The 21,994-nt window shown below is 45.6% G+C and overlaps 1 protein-coding gene and 2 long non-coding RNA genes across 3 annotated transcripts in view; 1 reads left to right on the top strand and 2 right to left on the bottom strand.

The window, feature by feature from the left end:
- The first annotated feature begins 4,998 nt into the window (after positions 1–4,998).
- LOC126982551 (uncharacterized) overlaps positions 4,999–21,994 on the top strand; it is a 46,596-nt gene continuing 29,600 nt past the window's right edge. Inside the window, exon 1 of the mRNA XM_050834701.1 lies at positions 4,999–6,414. Within this exon, the coding sequence (XP_050690658.1) occupies positions 5,374–6,414 (1,041 nt within the window). The 5' untranslated portion in view covers positions 4,999–5,373. The remainder of the gene's footprint in view (positions 6,415–21,994) is intronic.
- Positions 6,928–9,486, bottom strand: LOC126982553 (uncharacterized). Its single transcript, XR_007735236.1, has 3 exons — positions 7,566–9,486; positions 7,394–7,449; positions 6,928–7,280 (listed from the first exon to the last, which is right to left on the bottom strand). It is a non-coding gene; the product is annotated as an uncharacterized LOC126982553 (long non-coding RNA).
- LOC126982552 (uncharacterized) lies at positions 9,535–16,257 on the bottom strand. The gene is made up of 3 exons (XR_007735235.1): positions 15,212–16,257; positions 10,350–11,010; positions 9,535–10,223 (listed from the first exon to the last, which is right to left on the bottom strand). It is a non-coding gene; the product is annotated as an uncharacterized LOC126982552 (long non-coding RNA).

The following is a 21,994-nucleotide window of genomic DNA, read 5'->3' as shown; positions in this document are numbered from 1 at the left end:
AAGGGCACAAAAAAAAGTAAACATTAATAAAAAAAGCCCGCTACTTGCTGCTCCTAAAAGAATCCAAAGAGTATACCTGTCGAACCTCCCATGTCAGGTGTATATACAAGGTGTGCGGGCAGGTATCACCATCCCACCACTGTTTCTTTCTCGCAGTGGGCCAAAGAGATACACACGATTAGGGATTTACTTTGTTTTCCTTCACAGTTGTTTGTCGCTCGTGATGTAACGCAAGGACACAACAATATAAGGTGACGGCTTAATGAGGATGATTTTTTGTATTGGAGGCGAAGTGGTAATTGGTGAAACTGATGACAATGGAGAGAAGAAACGAGAAGAAGAAAAGGGAGAAGGTGGTGGTGCTGGAGGAGGAGAAGGAGCAGGAGGAGGAGGAGGAGGAAGAAGAGGAGGAGGAGGAGGAAATAAAACTGTGAAGATATTTAGGCTGACATAAATAAACTAACCTTTGATCTTTCACCGTCCTTGTGTACCGTAATGACACACAGACACACACACACACACACACACACACACACACACACACACACACACACACACACACACACAGCGGGAAAAAATATTACCTCATACTCCTCATTTCAAAATACAGAAAAAAATAAAAAGAATACGGGAAACAGGATATATTGGAAGAGTGGCGGGGAACTTAAGAGGAGGAGGAGAAGGAGGAGGAGGAAGAGGAAGAGGAAGGCGAGGGATGATGAGGGAAAAGCAGGAAGAAAACGCCAATTATTTTTTTTTTTCTCTCCCCGTCGATGTTTTGCTGCACGGCCTAAAAAAAAATGACCTCACTAACAAACCTTAAAAAAAAAGTTGTCAGCCGTGAAGAAAAGACGATATCGATTAAGGAAAGCTACAAGAAAGAACGTCAGGTGGTCAGACTGATGGAGAGATTGGCAGGTGGACGGACAGACAGACAGACAGACATACAGACACAGAGACACACAGAGACAGAGACAGACAGATAGACAGACAGCTAGACAACAAACAAACAGACAGTAGACAGACAGGCAGACAAACAGAAACTGAGAAGCAGAGAAACAGACAAGTTGATACAAACAGACACTAGCAGACAGACAAATAGACAGACAAGTTGATACAGACAGACACTGGCAGACATACAGACAAAAGACATACATACAGACAATCAGACACCCAAGTCGGCAAGCAGACAGACATAGACAGGTGGAAAGGCAGACGAATGAACAGACAGGCAGATTCAGAAAAAAAGACAGACAGACAGACAGGTTAGCAAGCAGACACATTCAGGAAGGCAGACAACTGGGTGACAGACACATAGAATGACAGAAGTGGACAGACAAACAAGTGAACCGACAGATAGACAGACACAGAGACAAGCAAACAGAGGGGCAAAGAGACAGGTAGGCAGACAAGACAGGTAGGGAAGGCAGGCTAGGTAGGCTGGTGGGTAGGGGAAGCAGTAGTCTGGGGAGGAAGGAGGAAGCAGGTAACAGGCAGGTTAGCTCTGGCCGGGTGTGAGTGCCCGCAAACAGTACCCGCTTAATGTAAAACCTGCTTCCCGGCCTTTAGTCAAAGTAGGTCAACAGGATCTTGGTGGATTAATATTGATTTGATTGGGTTTCTGCAAGTCCGGGAGAGCTTGAGTGATAAAATAATAGAATGTAATCAGAATGGGACACACCTTGTTTTGGGGGGCTTAATGTTGATTTATGTGAATTTGTTTGGATTTATGCAAGTATAGAAAAAATGAGTAAAAATAAAATGTAATCAAAGTGGGTAAAGGCTTCATTTATGTAAGTTGATATTTCTTTAAGTGAATTTGTTTTGATTTCTACAAGTCCAGGAAAGCTTAGATATAATAAAATGTAACCAAAGAGAAAAAAAAGTGAAAATTGTTGTTGTTCAAAGATTGCTCCCTCCGTATAGGGGGGAGCGCGGGCCTTTCCAAGTTGGTCTGTCGACGAGGACTGCCGTGTCTCTGAAGTGACCTTGATTGCTTAATGTTACTGGAAGTGAATTTGTTTTGATTTCCACACGCTAAGGAAGGTTTAGATAATGGAAAAAACACCATCCACTTTTTTTTCTTACCAACGAGTTTTTGCTCCACGGCCTAAAAAACAAACAAACAAAAAATCATTGATAGAAGGTAAAAAAACTTGTCAGCCATGTGGGAAAAAAATTAACTCGATATAAAAAAAGCAACAAGACCAGTAGACATTATTTGATTTACTGACTGTGTAGATGCAAAAGTGTAAGTGCAAAGGCGGCTCAGGATGGGTTAGAGGAGATTCACGTGTGGAGGATATGGAAAATTATCAAAGGAGGTGTAGGAGAGAAGTGAGGGGGTGGGAGAAGGATGGGGAGGTGGGAGAGAGGGAGGAAGGGAGAGAAAAGGCAGTGTTGTACCAGAAGACAAGGGAGTGAAGATAGGGAAAAAGGATGACGATGAAGTGGAGGAGTTAGTAGGTTCAGGTAGGGTCTGTATAGGTAAAGGTGATCTCCAGTGGTTTGTAGAGGGGATAAGAGAAGGGTGGGAGGATGGGAGAGAGGGAAGAAGGGAGAGAAATGGCAGTGTTGTACTAGAAGGAAAGGGAGTGAAGATATGGTAAAAGAATGACGATGCGGTATTTAAGGATGTGTTAGTAGGTTCAGGCGGAGTCTGTATAAGGGATGAGAGGAGGATGGGAGAGAGGGAAGAAGGGAGAGAAATGGCAGTGTTGTACTAGAAGGAAAGGGAGTGAAGATATGGTAAAAGACAGACGATAAAGTGGATGTGTTAGTAGGTTCGGGTGGGGTCTGTTTAGATGAAGGTGAACTCGAGTGGTTTGTAGTGAGTTCAAGCTTATCAGTTCTTTATGAATGAGTGATGTAATAGTTCAATGTGGGTTTAGGTGAGGTAGGGTTGTGTGAGGTTGAAATAGGTGAGGTGGGGTCATAATGAGATCAAGGAGGTTTAGAGTGAATTCACGTATACCTGTGTTTGAGTGTGTCAGCTGTGTATTGATCCATGTATACCTGTGTTTGAGTGTGTCAGGTGTGTATTGATCCATGTATACCTGGGTTTGAGGGTGTCAGGTGTGTATTGACTCACGTATACCTGTGTTTGAGGGTGTCAGGTGTGTATTGATCCACGTATATCTGGGTTTGAGGGTGTCAGGTGTGTATTGATTCACGTATACCTGTGTTTGAGGGTGTCAGGTGTGTATTGATCCACGTATACCTGGGTTTGAGTGTCAGATGTGTATTCAGGTAAGTTCAAGGAGTAAGTTCTGGGGTAAGGTGTAACTCCCAGTAAATCAGATAATATGGTAAAAACAAATTAAAGTAAAAATGAATAAAATAAAATGGAATGAAAGAAGAGAAAAGAACACACATGAGAATACAAGAGAAAAGATGAGAGAGAAAGAGAAAAGAAAAGAAGGAGAAAAAAAACAATAGAGAAGAGACGAGCAGAAAAAGAGAAAGCGAAAGAAAAAAAGAAAAATAGGAAGAGAAAGAGAAGGACTGTGACATGTAAAGTTAAGGTCAAGTAAAACCTTTGTGAGTTCATTATTTTGACAACAATGGAAGCAGATCACAGGCAACGAAAACAAAAACTAAACAAACAAACAAATCCCGCAGTTATAAATGAGTGACCTGTGTCTAAGAGGTACCAGGTGAGAAGGATTTTGAGGTTACGTGAGGAGAGGATTCTGATACACACAGGTAGGTTCAGATACCCTTAATGAGTTCACGTGTCTTTACCTGCGTTTGGGAGGGGCCAGATTAGGCTCGATTAGTTCAGGTGGGTCAAGGTGAGTTCAGAGTCAAGCAAACACGACTCAGGTAAACTCAGGTGTACCAGTGAATTAGGTGTGTGAATCAAGGTCAGTCTAAAGAGCACAGGTGTAGTGTTCCCGGGGTTAAGGTCAGATATATATCGGCCTACGTACCTGACCTTTATTTTTTAGAGGATCGATAAATGTGCGCGTCATGGAGGTGATACAGGTGATAGAAAGGTACAGGTGGTGGAGGTGAAGCACAGGGACGAGGAGACGTGTGAGGAGTGAGAGGAGGAGAGGAAGAGGAAACAAAAGAGGAGAGGAGAGGAGAGGAGAGGAAAGAAAAGAGAAATGGGAAGGGAAGAGAGGAAGAGGAAACGAAAGAAGAGAGGAGAGGAGAGGAAAGAGAAGAGAAATGGGAAGGGAAGAGAGAAAGGAAGTATGGGGAAGGGGAAAGGAAAGGATGAGAAGGGAAGGGAAGGGAAGGGGAGAGGAGAGGAGGGAAGGGAAAGGAAGGGAAGGGGAGAAGAGAGGAGGGAAGGGAAGAAACGACAGACAAGAAAAATGAAGAGAGAGAGAGAGAGAGAGAGAGAGAGAGAGAGAGAGAGAGAGAGAGAGAGAGAGAGAGAGAGAGAGAGAGAGAGAGAGAGAGAGAGAGAGAGAGAGAGAGAGAGAGAGAGAGAGAGAGAGAGAGAGAGAGAGAGAGAGAGAATCATTATACATGTAATTTATGCTCGACACACTTATAACTCGTGCACTAAGGTGATGGCGCTGTTCTGAGGCTCATGGCGGTGGTGGTGGTGGAAGGGTGACACTGGGATATTGTTAGCAATTAAGGAACAATTTGCTGGAGGAGGTTATGGAATTTTTTCGAGGGAGGTGCTGGAGAGAAGTGAGGGTGTGACAGAGAAGGAAGGGAGGGTGTGACGGAGGAAAAGAGAGGAAAGCCAGTGCTGTGGAAGGGGAGTGAAGACAGGATGACAGGCCGAGGTGAAGGAGGCGAGGGGAATGATGAAGGGGGTGAAGAAGGCAGAAGATGGTTACGGGGAGAGGAAGGCGGGGGTGAGGGGAGAGGGAGATAGGGATTAGAGGAGGGAGGCAGAGACGGTAGTGAGGAAGGCGGAGGTGGCGGGGGCGGTGGGGGCGCGGAAGGGGGGTCGGCACAGGGCCTGGAGCCGAGGCACCGCTAACTCACCTCCTCCGAACACCTGTTGCGCCGCGCCGCGCCGCGCTGTCAGGCGCACGATAACATTAAGAAATCACGCACGAGATTCACGAGTTTTTGCTCTCAAATTTCGCAACGCCGCCGGACTTTGAAAACAGGCGGCGTGGCGGCGTGAGCGGCAGACGTGCGGCAGCGGGACACGCGGCCACGGACGACACTCCTGCTCGGTGCCTGTGTTACGGTGCTCCTCCAACAGTCACGTGAACGACTTTCCGTAGCGAGTGTTCCGCGGCAGACACCGGTCGGCGCCGCTCACCCCCGCTGTCGAGGAGTGTTGTCAGTGCCGGTGCCATGTGCGGGAGGCGCGCGGTTCGCTGAGTCAGGTGTTCGTGAACAACTTTGTGCCTCGCTTACCACCGTGTACCTCTCACAATAACCCTAAGGAACATGCCCGCCCGCGGGTGCCACCAGTACCACTCCAACGGTGGGCCGCTGCTGGGACTATCGTCCAGATCTGTGTCCGTCCCTGCCCTGTACACCGCCCCGCCCAGGAAACTGCCCTCCGCAGGCATGGGTGCCCTGGCCTCACCGCGCGAAACACTGGGCGCCTTTCACCCCCTCCTGACCACTAATGGCCTTCAGCTGAACCATAAGATACGAGATAAGTCCGACGTATCCTACTGCGAGAACGGGGACTGGCCTCGCAGCAGCTCGCCGGCGCCCTCCACCCACAGCGGCACGTCTTCGCTGCCCTCCGAGGAAGTGGCCGACTCAGGCGTGTGTTCAGAACACGACACGCCGCCGCTCACGGTCCGCGGCCATCCCTCACAGACACGGCCTCTCCTGCACCGCCAGGTTGCCTCAGACTCAGACAACGAGAGTAACCTGTCCAGCGACTCCCTGCCAGAGCAGTGCCGCAGGAAGGTGCTCTGGACGCCCCCGCGTCGCGCCCCGCGCCCCGGCGGCGGCAAGCTCACCCTGCCCGAGGCACTACTCGAGGAGATCAAAGAGAAATGGCAGGAGTTACAACATAAACGTCAACAACACGGGCGAGTGGACGTCCCTGAGCGGGGCGGTGGCGGGCACCTGGGCACGCGTGTGGTATCGGGCCAGTGGTCTGCTGGACGCCACACTCACCACCGTCGCGCCTCCTGCCCCGCCAGCCCTGTGCTCTCCCGCGCCTCCTCCATCTCCTTTCCTTCCTCATTTTCGCTGCTTGACGAGGACTTGGAGTCGCCTCGCACCTCGCCCGTGTACCTGGACAACTGGCGTCCAATGGGGGTGCAACGGCCCTGTGAAAATGTGGGGGCGCGAGCCCTGTACGAGTGTCGCGACGAGGAGGCCGGCCAGGGCTTTGCGGGCATCCGGGACATCTTCTCCCCGCAGCAGGAGTCTACCATCAAGAGCTGCAAGGGCACAGTCAGGGGCGTGAAGAACCGCGTCAGGGCGGGCATCGCCACCTTCACGTCAGACCAAAGGCTAACCAAGGTGAGTGTTGAGGCGTCCCCTCGCGTCACGGCTGTGTTGGGGCGGGGCCCGGGGCGCGGGGCTCGGGGATTCTGATGTTCACTAAGTTGGAATGTACTGCTGATGAAGTACCGGTGGGCTGACGAAGGGAATTACCGGTGGTGGTAGATTCGCTGGCCGAGGACGCACCTGTTGCCTATGCGAGTGTTCCTTGGCCGTGACGGACGGACGAACGGATGGACGGACGCGCACACACACACACACACACACACACACACACACACACACACACGTATACACAATCTGAACCCAATTATAGCTTAAATTGACCACCTGTTACGCTTTCCAGGTAACTAAGTGACGCTCATGAACGGTGCTAGATTTTTCTTTACTTCAGTAAGTGATTTGACCCGCTGAGGGAAGGAAAAAAACAAAACACCAAAGGAACGTAATTAAAGATAAATTACATACACAGAAAAACACTAGCAGGGGAGAAGAGAGGGGGGGGGAGAGAGGGAGTGAGAGTTAGCGAGAGGGAGAGAGGAGCAAGGAGAGGGAAGGGCGGGGGAACGACAAATACGGTGCGATTGAAAGTGAGTTTGGCAAATATTACGTTTTTTTTTAGGTTGGGGATACGAAGTTAAAGGAGCGTGAAGATGAGGGGAGGGGGCGGAGAAGAAGAGGGGGGACGCCATGCACTCACCCGTTGAATAAAAGAGCTATACCTTTAAACCAATTCCAAAACATGTTCAACACACACACCTGACAGTTCCCATACACACCTGAAAGCACACACGTAACGCCAATTTCCAAACTCCCCGCCCACACACCTGACGTTTCTCACACACATATGGTACAAGCCTTCCACTCATCCTTCTCTTACACACCTGACACTCCACTCGTAAACACTTGATATCTTTGCAGGTGGCACTTCTATACACACCTGACGTTTCTCACACACATATGGTACAAGCCTTCCACACATCCTTCTCTTACACACATGACACTCCACTCGTAAACACCTGATATCTTTGCAGGTGGCACTTCTATACACACCTGACGTTTCTCACACACATATGGTACAAGCCTTCCACTCATCCTTCTTTTACACACCTGACACTCCACTCGTAAACACCTGATATCTTTGCAGGTGGCACTTCTCCTATACACACCTGATCTATCCATGCACACTTCCATATATACCTGACTCCTCTTACACACATCTTTCTCTTACACACAGCTGACACTTCTCTCGTAAACACCAGATATTTTTACCGTTTACATGTGGCACTTTATTATATACACACCTGATCTCACTCCACGCCCTCCTTATACACCTGGCTCCTCTTACACACATCTGACATCTTTTACACAACTGACACTTCTCTCCTAAACACCAGATATTTTTACCGTTTACATGTGGCACTTTATTATATACACATCTGATCTCACTCCACGCCTTCCCTATACACCTGACTCCTCCTCTCGCATACACATCTGACTTCTATATATCCTTCACACCTTCCCATGTGCATTAACTCTTTCCATTCACACCTGACGTTTCCCATACACACATGACATCTCTCCACACACACCTGATACTCCCACACACACCTGACAGATCCCATGCACACCTGACACTCCCCAATACACATCTAGTTCCTTCTTTACACACGTGACACTTCCCATACAGACCCGAGACGCTTTTATAGACACCTGACATAATTATCTCCTACACCTTTAATTAACTTTCCGTGTGCATGAGTCACCTATGCGTCACACCGTTTTGTATACACACACACACGCACACACATCGACGTGGTATGGCCTTGTATGCATGTATTGTAAGCTCTCGTAAAGGTCAGTAGGCTGCTTCTCCCTCCCTCCCTTACCCTCCCTGCCTCCCTTAATGCCTGACTCCCTGCCTGCCTCACCCTCTTCTCCCTTACCCTCGCTTACTCGTATTTCCTCTTTTTCTCACTCCATTTTGTTTTCCTTTGTTTTATGTTCTTCTATCTCATTCTGCGTCTTCGTTTTCTCTCTGATATTACTCTTCTGCCTCACCCTCCCTCATCCTCCTCTCCCTCACCCCCCTGTTATCCTCTTGTCGCTTTCCTTTCTCCGAACTTTCTTCTCCCTCAACTTTCTTTCCTCTCTCTCTCTCTCATTCACCTTTCCCCTCACGCATCACCATCTTCCCTTCTCTTCATCTATCCCCGTCATCCTCTTTTTCCCTTATCTCCCGTATACTTTCTCCTCCCTCATCCTCTCTCTCATCCATCATTTCCATTATCTCCCATACCCTCTCGTTCCTGTCCCTCCCCCTCATCTATCTCACCTTCTCATTTTCCTTATCTCCCATACTCTCTTATTCTTCTCCCACCTCCATCCCCCCGTTCACCACGTTCAGAACTTGTATTGTGTGACGTATGAAAACCTGATGAACCGCGCACACGCGCGCACACACACACACACACACACACACACACATAGAAGCAGGTCAAACAGGGAGGCATTGAATAAGAAGTCTTGACAAAGGGAGAGATGTGGGCGGGAGGGAATCGCAGGGACGGGAAGGGCAGGCCGGGGACGGGTAGGCGGGCAGGGTGGGTGGGGCAGGCCGGGGCAGGACGGGGGACAGGGTAGACAGATCCTTAGCCGCCTGGGGGTCCGAGGTCCGCTTTGTCCGAGTCCCTGCAGGTTGGCGGGGGCCGGTGACCTTGTGGGAGGCTGAAGGAGGCGCGGCAGGAAACGCGGGGCACGAATCCTAAAAAAAGGTAACTACCCAGCGTCATGAGAGGTGCTGTGGTTTGCGTCTTCTCGTGCCCCCCCCCCCCTAGCTAATGTTAGGGAGTGTTGTTGTTGTTGTTGTTGTTTTCCTTCTTCTTCTTCTTCTTCTTCTTCTTAGTGGTAATTGTATTGTTGTTATCGTTGTTCCTTATGCTGTAGGTGGTAGTGTCTTATTTCTCTCATTGTTATTGTTTTTTTTGTTCATATTGTTTTGTTTTAGTTGTCGTTTTGCAGTTTGTTGTGATCTTTTTCTCCCTCTCTCTCGATTGGCCACACGACTTTTAAATTCCAAATGTTACTCACAAACACACACGCACACACACACACACACACACGACAAAAAACAAAAACAAAAACAAAAAACAATCAGGGTCTCGGTCACTGTTGTTTTTCACTTCCTCTTTTTTTACCTTTACTTCTATTTCCATGCTACATAAGTGCGAATTCATAGTGACCTCGAGTGTTGTTTTTATATTGCTCTAATGTTTTTTTTTTCTTTTATCACCGCCGCCTCACAGCCTCTTTCTTTTCTTATTAAGCTGTGCAAGGATACGCTCATGGATGGGCCTATAAAAAAAAACTAGTCCTCCTTGTATCTATAATGTTCCCTGGCCACATGATGCTTGATTTGGGGGACTCTTCATCCGAGCAAAACATTCTTACATTTTTTCTTTTAACCGCGGGATGTTTTCACTATTTCGCTCTGATGCATGGAAAAGAAATACCTGAAGGTGGATTCATTTGATTTTTACGTTTGACATTTGTTTTCATTTTTACAGCCTCATCTCAATCGCCACGAGCTTTTATTTAACCTCATCTCATTTTCCACGAGCATTATTTCACCTCGTCCCAGTTTCCGCGAGCACTTTCTTTAACCTCATCTTAGTTTCCACGAACATTTTTTAACTCAACTCATTTTCCAAGAGCATTTTTACTACTTTCATCTCAATTTCCACGAGCATTTTTACTACTTCATCTCAATTTCCACGAGCATTTTTACCACTTCATCTCAATTTCCACGAGCATTTTTACTACTTCATCTCAATTTCCACGAACATTTTTTAACTCAACTCATTTTCCAAGAGCATTTTTACTACTTTCATCTCGATTTCCACGAACATTTTTACTACTTCATCTCAATTTCCACGAGCATTTTTCTACTTCACCTCAATTTCCACGAGCATTTTTACTACTTCATCTCAATTTCCACGAGCATTTTTACTACTTCATCTCAATTTCCACGAGCATTTTTACTACTTTCATCTCAATTTCCACGAGCATTCTTACTACTTTATCTCAATTTCCACGAGCATTTTTACTACTTTCATCTCAATTTCCACGAGCATTCTTACTACTTCATCTCAATTTCCACGAGCATTTTTACTACTTTCATCTCAATTTTCACGAGCATTCTTACTACTTCATCTCAATTTCCACGAGCATTTTTTCAACTTCATCTCAATTTCTATGAACATTTTTACTACTTCATCTCAATTTCCACGAGCATTTTTCTACTTCACCTCAGTTTCCACGAGCATTTTTCAACCTTATCTCAGTTTCCAAGCACATTTTTTTTTAAACACGAGTACTGACTAACCAGAGAGTGATGCTTACTAATGGATAAATACACACTAATGAATAGATTATGAGTCTTTTTGGGGTAAACGATTTTTTTTTAGGATACATGACAGATTATCGTTATCCAAGGTTTCAGACGGTTTTCCTGCTTGTGTTCCTTGTGTTAACTCTCCGTGATTTGCTTCTCTTGCTTACTTAGGTGTGGCGTGGATGATAAGAGGATGATGATACGGTGGAGCAGGCGCTTATCTGGAGAAAAGGGGAGAGGCGGTGAAAGAGAGATAAATAGATTGCGATAAAAAGAGAAAAACAGGAGATAGAGACTGTGATCGAGAGGAAAAGAGAGAGAAACTAGAGAAATTACACTGAAAAAAATGACTACGGAGGAAATATAAGATAGGACGAGCGGTGGAGAAGATAAAAAAAGATTGTAGCAAAGAGAGAAAGATAGACAGAAACACACAGATAGACAGACAGATAGATAGATAGATAGATAAATATACTAATAGATAGAGATAGAGATAAAATAGAGAGGGATAAACTAGAGCAAATAATTAAAAAAAGAAATATAGGGAGTGTAAAAACGGGGGATGGGAGGCGAAAGAAAGAAAACTAGAGAAAATTATAATAAAAAGGAGTAGGGAAGGAGCTTATAAAAAGAGGGCGAGGGGGAGGTAGAAGGGGTAAGAAGGTAAAACATGTGGCATTACCGTGCATTCATGGAAGCTCGAAGGTCTAGTGTCAGTGTTGATAAGGTCAGCTGGGGCGGGGGTGGGAGGGAGGGAGAGAGAGAGAGGGAGGGTGAGAGGGAGAGAGGGGGAGGGTGAGTTGGCCGGTGTTGACGTTTCAGGATACTCCCCCTAGACATGACTAGTTTTAAAGCACTCCCCAAGTGTCTCCAGGTCACTTCGGCACGAGGGAAAGTGGCCTGGGGTTGCTAAGGTTACGAGGCCAAGTGAGGTGTGGAGGCGGAGGCGGAGGAGGAGGGGGAGGAGGAGGAGGAGGAGGAGGAGGTGGAGGAGGAGGAAGAGGGGAGGCTGGCTGGCCGGTTTTAAGAACGAGAGCGAGTTAACAGAATAAGACGAGGTTCCTATTCTCAGACGCTTTCGGCTCTCACAACAAATATTTCCAAAGGCCAAAAAAGGAGATAAGTCGGGTTCTCATGCGTGCTTTTTCACATTCATGGTGCAGAAGCCTTGTCAAACTATCACTAGGCTCACACAGTTACCCAGGGAAACACTGACACGACCTCTACGAAAGCTTTATCAAATGTGGGTGTGTAAGTCCTTAAATGTCTGAAAATATGAACCTTAGTGTGCGTAGAATAGTGTGAGGAGAGACGACGGTGTGAAGGAAATGAAGATAAAACTTAAGGAGGCTGTAAAGGAATGTATATGAGGGCTATAAAGATGACTACGAGCGGGCAAGAAGGAACAGTTACGTCTACGATACCTATATAACTGTAACCTAAGTAACTGTGTATAAGGTAAACAGATGGAAGCGTACTGCGTGTATAGCTAAGCAGAAGGGTACACCGTGTCAGTATGCAAGAATATCAGAACGTATAGAGTAAACAAGAGACTGAAAACATCCGCAGTACTAATACGAGAATGACCTGTGGAATAAAATGTTATACCTGGAAACAAAGGCACGCAGAGAAAAGTTATGGGCCCCAGAGCGAGAACACAACTTAATGAGAGTATAAACAAAAGAAGAAGGTGTGAGATGTAGACGAGAATGCAAAGTGAAGAGTGACAGCTCTTAAAAAAAATAAACACCTATAAAACTTACCGTAATTAAAAAGGAGAAAAAAAAACCTAGTAAAAAATGAGCAAATAAACAAAAAATAGGAATATGTAGTGTATATATTATAATGTACATGTGAATGTGTGATATGTGTCGCAACACCATGGCAATGCCGCGGCACTGCGATAGGGAGTATTGTCCCGAGCTGCAACATTTCCTGGTGACAGTGAAGCGTAGTTAATTAGTAACGCGACGCGCCTTATCGCCACACCTTGGGAAGCGGGCAGGTTGTTAACACCGGCGCGTCCCAAGGTCATGATGCAACAATGAATTAAAGTAAAAATAATGGTAAAATGAATAAATATAATGTGGATTGATTTGGTGTGTGTGTGTGTGTGTGTGTGTGTGTGTGTGTGTGTGTGTGTGTGTGTTTGCCTAACTGCAGCAGTGTTTGAGATTCATACGCAACTAATGGACATCACATACACCACCACCACCATCACCACCATCACCATCACCACCACCGACACCACCACCATCATCACCACATCACCACCACCGACACCATATCACCACCACCGTCATCACCACATCACCACCACCGACACCACATCACCACCACCGACACCACATCACCACCACCGACACCACATCACCACCACCACCATCATCACCACATCACCACCACCACCATCACCACATCACCACCATCATCACCACATCACCACCACCATCATCATCACATCACCACCACCGACACCACATCACCACCACTACCACCATCATCATCACCACATCACCACCACCATCACAGCCTCACTATCACCACGCCAATGAGCCTAGATAAACATTTACAACCCAATAAACATCACTGCACGAAGACAGGTTTAACGAGGAGAAGGAGGAGGAGGAGGAGGAAAAGGAGGAGAAAGGAGACAAACCAGACTAACGAGCTAATGCTGTTGGCGAAAGGAAGAGAGAGAGAGAGAGAGAGAGAGAGAGAGAGAGAGAGAGAGAGAGAGAGAGAGAGAGAGAGAGAGAGAGAGAGACAACAACAACAACAACAACAAAAAGAACTACTGATGAAAACCGAATAAACCACCTCTCTGCAGGCTAATGGCAGGGGCTGGTGGTGCCGGCAGGGGTGATGGGAGACAGGGGGGGCAGGGGGGCAGGGATGCAGGGGAAGGGTGCTGGGAACGTGTGTGGGAGAGTAAGTTGCTTGATGGTGGGGGAGGGGGGGGTGATGGTGGTGGTGAGGGGGTGATGGTGGTGGTGGAGGGGTGATGGTGGGGGCGGGGGGGTGATGGTGGGGGCGGGGGGGTGATGGGGGGGTTGGCTGTAAGGAAAGACCAGAACAACTCAGGAACCTACACCATACAACTGTACACTCTCTTTCCTTCTCCCCCACCTGTACCTTCGCCACTAACCCACTCCCTCTTCTTTTTATACCCCTGAAAAAAAAAGAAGGAAGAGAAGAGGAGAGGAGAAGCTAGGTAATATAAGTAGTTGTAGTAGATGAAGAGATATGTATTAGCACTGAAATGATAATACGGTTAATCTTAAGTATCACCACTCCAAACCAATATTCGTAGTAATGTAGCACGTGAAAGAAGGGGTAGTGGAGGGGGTGGAGTGGTGCTTCTTAAGATTTACCGATAATTCCGATGATAATAATTTGTAATCTAGAAGTTATTTTTGTCATACCCTCCCCCTCTCTCTCCCTCTGTTTCTCTCTCCGTATCTACTTGCCAACTTTTCTACCTTCTTAACCAATTATTATCTAGCTATATACCTACTTAAACATCTGCTATCTAACCACATAACTACCTACCAATCTGCACAACTAACCAGTCTACTTTCTCCCTCTTTCTACTCGTATTAATTCACCTACCTTCCTCCCTTTCTACTGACAAAACCACCAATGATCTAACTATGCAATTACTAAAACCTTATGTCTGAGCTTGCCAACCATTAAACTACATAACTACCTCTCAATCTACCTTTCTCTTTCACACTACAATTCATTAACACACACACACACACACACACACACACACACACACACACACACACACACACACACACACACACGAAAAAAATTATAACTTCTCTCACACAGAAGAAACTGGAACACCTGGAGAATGACACCTTTACCCCCTACCCCCCTCTACCCCCCTTTACTTCCCCCTCTCCTCCTCCCCCTTCCCCATCCCCTCCCTCGCAAGTCGGCCTCTCCCCCTACCTCCCCTTCCCCCAACCCTTATGACTGTTACATGGAGGAGGTGAAGCGTGGAGGAAGAAGACTTGCCTCCCTTTTTTTTCCTCCTCCTCCTTTTCCTCTTCCTCCTCCTCCTCCTCTTCTTCCTTAAAAATCAATCAATACAAAACAACCATTTAAAGAAAGAGAAAGACTACAGTTAGATAAGTAAAGACCAGTTCAACGTTTTCTTTCTATATAAATCATCAACAATAATCCATTAATACGAAACAACCATTGAAAAATAAGTGCAATTAGATTAGTGAAGACCAATTCGTTTCTTTCTGTATAAATCGCTCTTACAAATCTTCATAATCACCATCACTACTATCATCACCACCATCACCATCTTCCTGCATCATCCAACCTTACAAATCACCACCATCAACATCTTTGCACATCACCATCACCACCTGAACAATAAGAGAGATCATCATAACTTACCTTTTCCTCGTGAGCCGTAACCCTCCTGTCACGCCTCGCTGTCACGCGATTCACGGCCCCAATTAGGCCCACGTGTTTACCGACGTAGAGACAGACAGACAGAGACATGGACACCGAAGCAATGAGAGAGGAAACTATCACACAGAGGCACAGAAGAAATGAAGGAGACACGAGAGAAACCTAACAGAAACAAGAGGTACAGAAGCTATGAGGGAGAGAGGAGAGAAAATTTAACAGAGGCAGAGACACAGAGAAGCAATGAGGGAGAGAGAAGAGAGAAACCTAATTGACAGAGGCACAAAGGCAATGATGGGGAGAAGAGAGAAGAGAGAAACCTTGCCGTGAGATACAAGCAGAATCGAGTACAGGAAAGACAAATAGGAAGACCGTGAGAGAAAGAGGCAGAGAAAGAGACAGAAAGAGACAGACGCGGGAGACTGGTTAGACAAATTAAGATTTATTAGAGAGATGTGAGACAGAGAAAATGAGTTAGATGCAGAGTTAAGGGAAGAGAGAAATAGTTAGATCTAGAGAGACAGACAAACGAAGACTTGAAAATGCAGAAAATAGGAGACACAGAAGTTTGACCAGTTTGAAAAGTCTGGGAATGAGAAAGAGAAACGTGAGTATACATAAAAGGAGGGAAAGAGGGAAAGACGAACAAACGAAAGTGAACGGATAACAAAAAAAGACGTACAGACAAACATGAAAACCGAAAGAGAAAGACAGACGTATACAGACGAATATGGAAAGGAGATATAGAAAAAAAATAACAGAAACAAAGCAGACACCAAAACAGAGAACACACACACGAACGCACACGTCACGCAAATGAACACACCGCCGCACAACTAACTCTGAAGAACACTAAAGAAGAAGAGGAGGATCAGGAGACGATGCACGAACGGAACACCGAAACGAAGCGGACTCGGAGACTTCGAAACACTGAAACACTCGACCCTATACTGACAGATAGATAGATAGATAGACAGATAGATAGATAAAAAACGAGAGTAACAGATGTAGAAGAGAACAGATAAACAGAGAGAGAGAGGAGGTAAGATGCTACACCACAAATAACACTTTCGAACGAGTAATTAAATCTCTCTCTCTCTCTCTCTCTCTCTCTCTCTCTCTCTCTCTCTCTCTCTCTCTCTCTCTCTCTCTCTCTCTCTCATGGCAGTAGTTTTTGCCTGCTCATAACCATTCATCAAAAAATAATGTATTGTCATGACTGGACGAAGAGGAGGAGGAGGAGGAGGAGGAGAAGAAGGAGTAGGAGAAGGAGGAGGAGGAGGAGGAGGAGGAAAGGGGGTGGGGGGGGGGGCAGGAGCACGAGTTCGTCAGTGTGTGAAAGTAACAAAAGATTTTAGCGGGGGGAGAGGAGGAAAAGTTAATTGACTGATCGCTGTGGTTAGGCGGCGTCTGACCAGCGCGGCGACGAGGCCATTTCCTGCCTCCAAGAAGAACGACGGGGCCAGCAGGAGTGGTGACGAAGACCAGGAGTGCCAACAGTAGGGTAGAGAAGAGGGTAGGGATAAAAAAACAGTGGTGCCAACAGTAAACAGAGGTAACACTGAAGGAGAACAAGGGTGCCAACAGTAGGGAAGGTAGTTATCAAACTCAGTGGTGCCAACAGCTACCAGGATGAGTATAATGTTAACAGTAGGGAAAATAACCACCAACAGAGATGAGGAAGGCTTTGTAGTGCCAACGGTGACTAAGACGAAGAGTGCCAACTGTTATTTTTTCCTATAAGAGGCGAATAAGGTAGAGGGAGGAGAGCGGACACGATTAGCCGCCCCAAAAACACCTGAGACGCCGAGAAAGAGAAAATGAAAGAGATGAGAGATAAGGAGGAATAGGACAATTGAAGACTATCAATATGGAGGGACAGAAGGGTTGGGTGAGAGATATCTTGAAGTGCACAACAGACAAACAATACAAGGGGCGCCACTGATGACTACAGAACCGTAAACAATAAAAGGGATAAAACAACAACAACAGCAACACTAATGAGAAACAGGACAAACAACGCCAAATAAGAATGAACACAAACAGTATTGCCAAAGACTATCAGAATGAATGTTAACACACGTGTATACCTGTAAGCAGTGGTGCCAACGCTGACGAAATTATCTCCAGGGGCTAAATTGAAGAACTTATCCGACAAAGTTAATAAAGTTGGAGGGAGCGAATTAGTGATTAAAGTTAATTGACGAGAGAGAGAGAGAGAGAGAGAGAGAGAGAGAGTGTTAGAAGCATTTAGTGTTTGCAAAAAAATTTCTCTCGTCTTTAAATCCCTTCTCCCACTTCTCCTCCTCCTCCTCCTCCTCCATATCTCTTGTTGTTTCTATTTTTTCACCCTTTCCTTTGTTTTTCTGTGTATATTTCATTATTTCCTATTCTTTCCTAATTTTCAGCTTCATCATTCTGTAATTGGTTAAAAAATTTCCCCGAAAACATTTCCTCTTACTTTCTTTTTTTCCTTTTTTCCTACTCACTCGATTTCCATTTTTCATCGTTAATTTTTTTTCTCTCTCTCTTTTAATTCTTTCCCTTTCTCTTTCTCCACGTCTTCCATTCTCCAACAAGTTAGATTTTTTTTCTTACCCTCTTCCTTTCCACTTTCTCAAATCTCTTTATATATTTTTTTTCTGTTATTTTTCAGTCAGGTTTTGTTTTCATCCTTTTCCTTCTCCTGCTCTCCCGTGTCATCCTTTGTTTCTCTCCTATTAACTTTCTCTCTCTCTCTCTCTCTCTCTCTCTCTCTCTCTCTCTCTCTCTCTCTCTCTGTCTTTATTAATCAAGGGTACAGCAAGGAGAAGTGGATTAGTGGGGAAGGTGGGCGTGTGGAGAAAAGGAAAGGCAGAAGGAGAGTATTGTTTTCCTTTTCCCCTCTTCTCCACTCCCTCCTCGCCCTCCTCCCCTCTCTCTCTCTCTTGCGGCCTCGACACAGAAGGAAAGTCGATCGCACCTGTTCGCTTGTCAACACAGCCGCCGATGCCTCAGCTGGCGCCTCTAAATTGCCCGCAGTGACCGAGGCTCCGCTCCTCCTGCAGTGATGACGCGTGTAATAGAGACGAGAGGAACGGTTTTCTTCTTGCTTTCTCTCTTTCCTTTCTTTTTATCTCTTTCATTCATTCTTTCGTTCCCCGCCCTCGTATGGAGTATGCATCTCATCTCAGATCGGTAAGTTATTGACTGACATAGATTGATAGCACCTGCCTCTCTCTCTCTCTCTCTCTCTCTCTCTCTCTCATACTCTTTCATTCTTTTTTTCTTTCCTTCTTTCTCTTTGCCCCGTTTTTCTTTCTTTCATTTTTCCTTTTTTCCTTTTTTCCTTCTTTCCTTCTTCTTCTTTTTGTCCTCTTCAACTTTTCCCTCCCTCCCTCCCTCCCTCTCTCCCTCCCTCCTTTTTCTCTCCCCTGCGTCTCATCCTCATTTACTTTCCTCCCTCCTCCCTCCCTCCCTCCCTCCCTCAATCCACCCACATAGTTATTAAGGTGTGCAATAGTCACCTTCCCTCTAATAATCTTACCTGTCCGTCTTCCCACCTGTTCTACTACTCTACTCCTCCCCTATACCTCCCTCCCTCCATCTCCTCCCTCCTGTCTCCTTACTACTCTCTCCCTCCCTCCCTCTCTCCTTCCTTCCTTCCCTTCTCTTCTTTCTCTCCTTCTCTCAGTCCATCACGATCGTGCCATCAAATTACTGAGATGTGACGGAAATGGTTAACAGGAAGAGAAATTGAATGTGTGTGTGTGTGTGTGTGTGTGTGTGTGTGTGTGTGTGTGTGTGTGTGTGTGTGTGTGTGTGTGTGTGTGTGTGTGTGTGTGTGTGTGTGTGTGTGTGTGTGTGTGTGTAAAGAAGTTGGACAGACCGCTAGAAAAGAAAGAGAAAGCAAACAAAAATAAGAAAAAGTAGAAAGAAAACATGCATACATTTTTTTCTGTTTGAGTTTACTGCAAAGAGAGAGAACGAAAGGAAATTACGAAGGAAGGAAGAAAGAATGGATGAAAAAAATAGTAAAGAAAGGGAAGGAAAATGGAAGAAAGAAAGAAAAAAGTAAAGAATGAAGAAAAACTGGAAGAATGAAGAAAATATGAAGAAAAGAAATGAGGGAAGTAAGGTAGGAAGAAAGAAAGAAAGAAAGAGAGAAAAGCAAGCGAGAGAAAGCAAGAAGAAAACACACGAAAGAAGAAAGAAAGGAAGAAAGGAAGGAGCTGAGAAAATAAGAGAGGAAGACCCACACACAATATCGGTCACAAGTCTTCGTACGTTGGGTTAGGTCTTGACGGAACAACCGAGACAAAACCAAAGTGCCGATCTAGCGAGTCATGCCTTACCCAAAATAACGGTTCTTCTTTCTACACGGTTTCCCCAGCCTCACAACCTTACATACGACACACCAGCTTATACAGTAACACATAATCTAATATACTGAGATTGCGGCGATTAGTTCAGGTGAGACGTGATTAATGATATCGTACAGGCAATGTTACGCCAGGTGGAGGGTAAGAAGGAACGGAGGCGAAGGTGAGTTTGTGAGTGATTTACGACAGGTGATATCAGGTAGAGTTAGTAGAGCTTAGGCGTGGCAGTAAAGGGATGCTTGTTTATTGTTTATGAGGAGGCTGTATCTTATCATTCTTATCTTCATCTTTTATCTTCTTTTGTGGAGTAGTTAAATCTCGCATACGCATCGCTTGTCAGTGGTGGAGGTGGTGTTAGTTGTGTTGGAGAAGGTGATGGTGGTTGATAGGCTGGTGGTAGCGATGGTGGTGATGGTGAATGAGTGGATTAGGTAGTTGTGGTGGTGTGGAAGGTGGTGGATTGGAGGTGGAAGTGCTTGTTGTGGAAGAGGTGGTAGTGGTTTTGAAGGAAGAAGTGATGGTGGTGGTTGGTGATTCTGGTGGATAGATATAGGTGGTAGCAATGGTGGTGGTGGTGGTTGTGGTGATAGTGGTGGCTGGTAGGGGGTGACAGTGCTGATGGGGGGATGAAACTGGTGATGGTGGTCGATGGTAGTGGTAGGGAGTTGGTTGTCAGTGGCGTTGGTGGTCATGATGCTGGTGGTAGTTATAATGGTGGTGATTTTAGTGATAGTCGGGGTGGTAAAGGTGGATTGGAGTTGATGAGAGTTGTGGTTGTAGTGCGTGGGTGGAGGTGATATGGTGGGAGGTGGAGGGTGATGGTGGAGATGGTGGAGGTAGCGGGTATGTGGAGGAGGACCTTATCACTTCTCTGTTGTTCCTCTCATCGTCAAGGTCATACGTCACCCTAAACTCAACTAACCGTGTCTTCCTCTTCTCCTTTCCTCCTCCTCGTCCTCCTCCTCCCCATTTCCCTATTACCGCCTTCCTTACACAACCCCTCCCTTCCCTGCCTTACCCTGACCTACCCTCTATCCATACCGACATTTCCTCTAGTTTTCCTTTTCCTTTCCCTTCCTTGTCTCACCCCGTTCCACCCTCTTCCCCTCCCTTACCTTTTCCTTACCTTACACTTGCCCCAGTTTTTTTGTTCCTGCTATGCCCTTATTTTCCTTTACCTTTATCCATTTTTGCTCTTTTTTACCCTACTACTTTTTTATTTTTTATTTCTTTTATTTATCTTTCTCCCTTTCTCCTTTCTTTCTTCCCTACTTTTATCTACCTCTTCTTCTGTTCCTCTCTTACCCTGAGCTCTCTTCTTTTCTTCCCTTACCTTTCTCTACCCTTTCCTGCCCTTTTTTAATCCCTCTTACCCTGTTCTTTTCACTTCCCTTCCTTACCTTTCCTTGTCCCTTTCCACCAAGTCTTCCCCTGTCCCACTCTTTCCTTCCTTTGCCTTACCTTTTCCTACCCTGTATCACTGTCCCATCCTCTTTCCTTGCCTACCTTTCCTAATCCTTTTCTGCTCTGTCTTACCGCACTCCTTCCTAACCTTACCTCTCCTTACCTTTCCTCCCCTACCTCACCTTGTTTCACCCCTTCCTGCCTTTCCCTACCCTTCCCGCCCTTTCTTTTCCATGTTCAACCATCTCTACTTGCCTGCATTACTCTTTAAGACAGGTGGACGAGTGCCTGTTTGTCTGTCTGTCTGTCTCTCTGTCTCTCTGTCTTCTGATGGGGGATAACTAATTTTGGAAGAGAAAGTTAGTCTGTTTGTGTGTATTATTACCTCTCGCTGGTTTGGTGATTACGCGGCAGGTGAAGGTAAAACGATGTGGTTATGTCATTACAGTTTCGTCGAGTGTTTAGAAAAAAAAATAATCATAAAAATCTTCTTACTTTCCTTTCTCGAGTCTCGTAAAACTTTCCCACCTGGTTTTCTCTGCCTCTTCGTTAGCCGTTGTGGGTTGTCTGCTTATTGTTTCTTATCTATTTCTTTGTTTGTTTACCTGTTTGTTTATTCATGGTTTGTTTACTTGCTTGTTTATTCATGCGTTTCTTTTGTTGATTTGAATATTTAGTAACTTTCTTCTTTTCTTTCACTTTCATTTTTCTCTCCATCTCTCCCTCTCATTCCTTTCTTCCTTTCTCCCTTTTCTATATCCTGACTTAATTGTTTCCTTGTTTCCTTCCTTCTTTCATTCATTCATTCTTTCATTTATTTCCTTTCTTTGAGTCTTTTCCTTCAGTCTTGTTTCTTTCTTTCTTTCTTCCATTATTTATTTATTTCATTCATTCATTCATTTTTTCTTCTACTTTTTCGTTTCTTGGTCTTTCATCTCCCCTTCTTTCCCTTTCTTCTTTCTCTCCATTCTTTCTTTCCTTCTTTACACCAATAGCCAATCTC

Source organism: Eriocheir sinensis, chromosome 51 (genome assembly GCF_024679095.1).
Source record: "Eriocheir sinensis breed Jianghai 21 chromosome 51, ASM2467909v1, whole genome shotgun sequence".
Lineage (NCBI taxonomy): Eukaryota > Metazoa > Arthropoda > Malacostraca > Decapoda > Varunidae > Eriocheir > Eriocheir sinensis.
The sequence above is the reverse complement of the archived record's forward strand: the minus strand, read 5'-3'. Positions and strand labels throughout refer to the sequence as shown.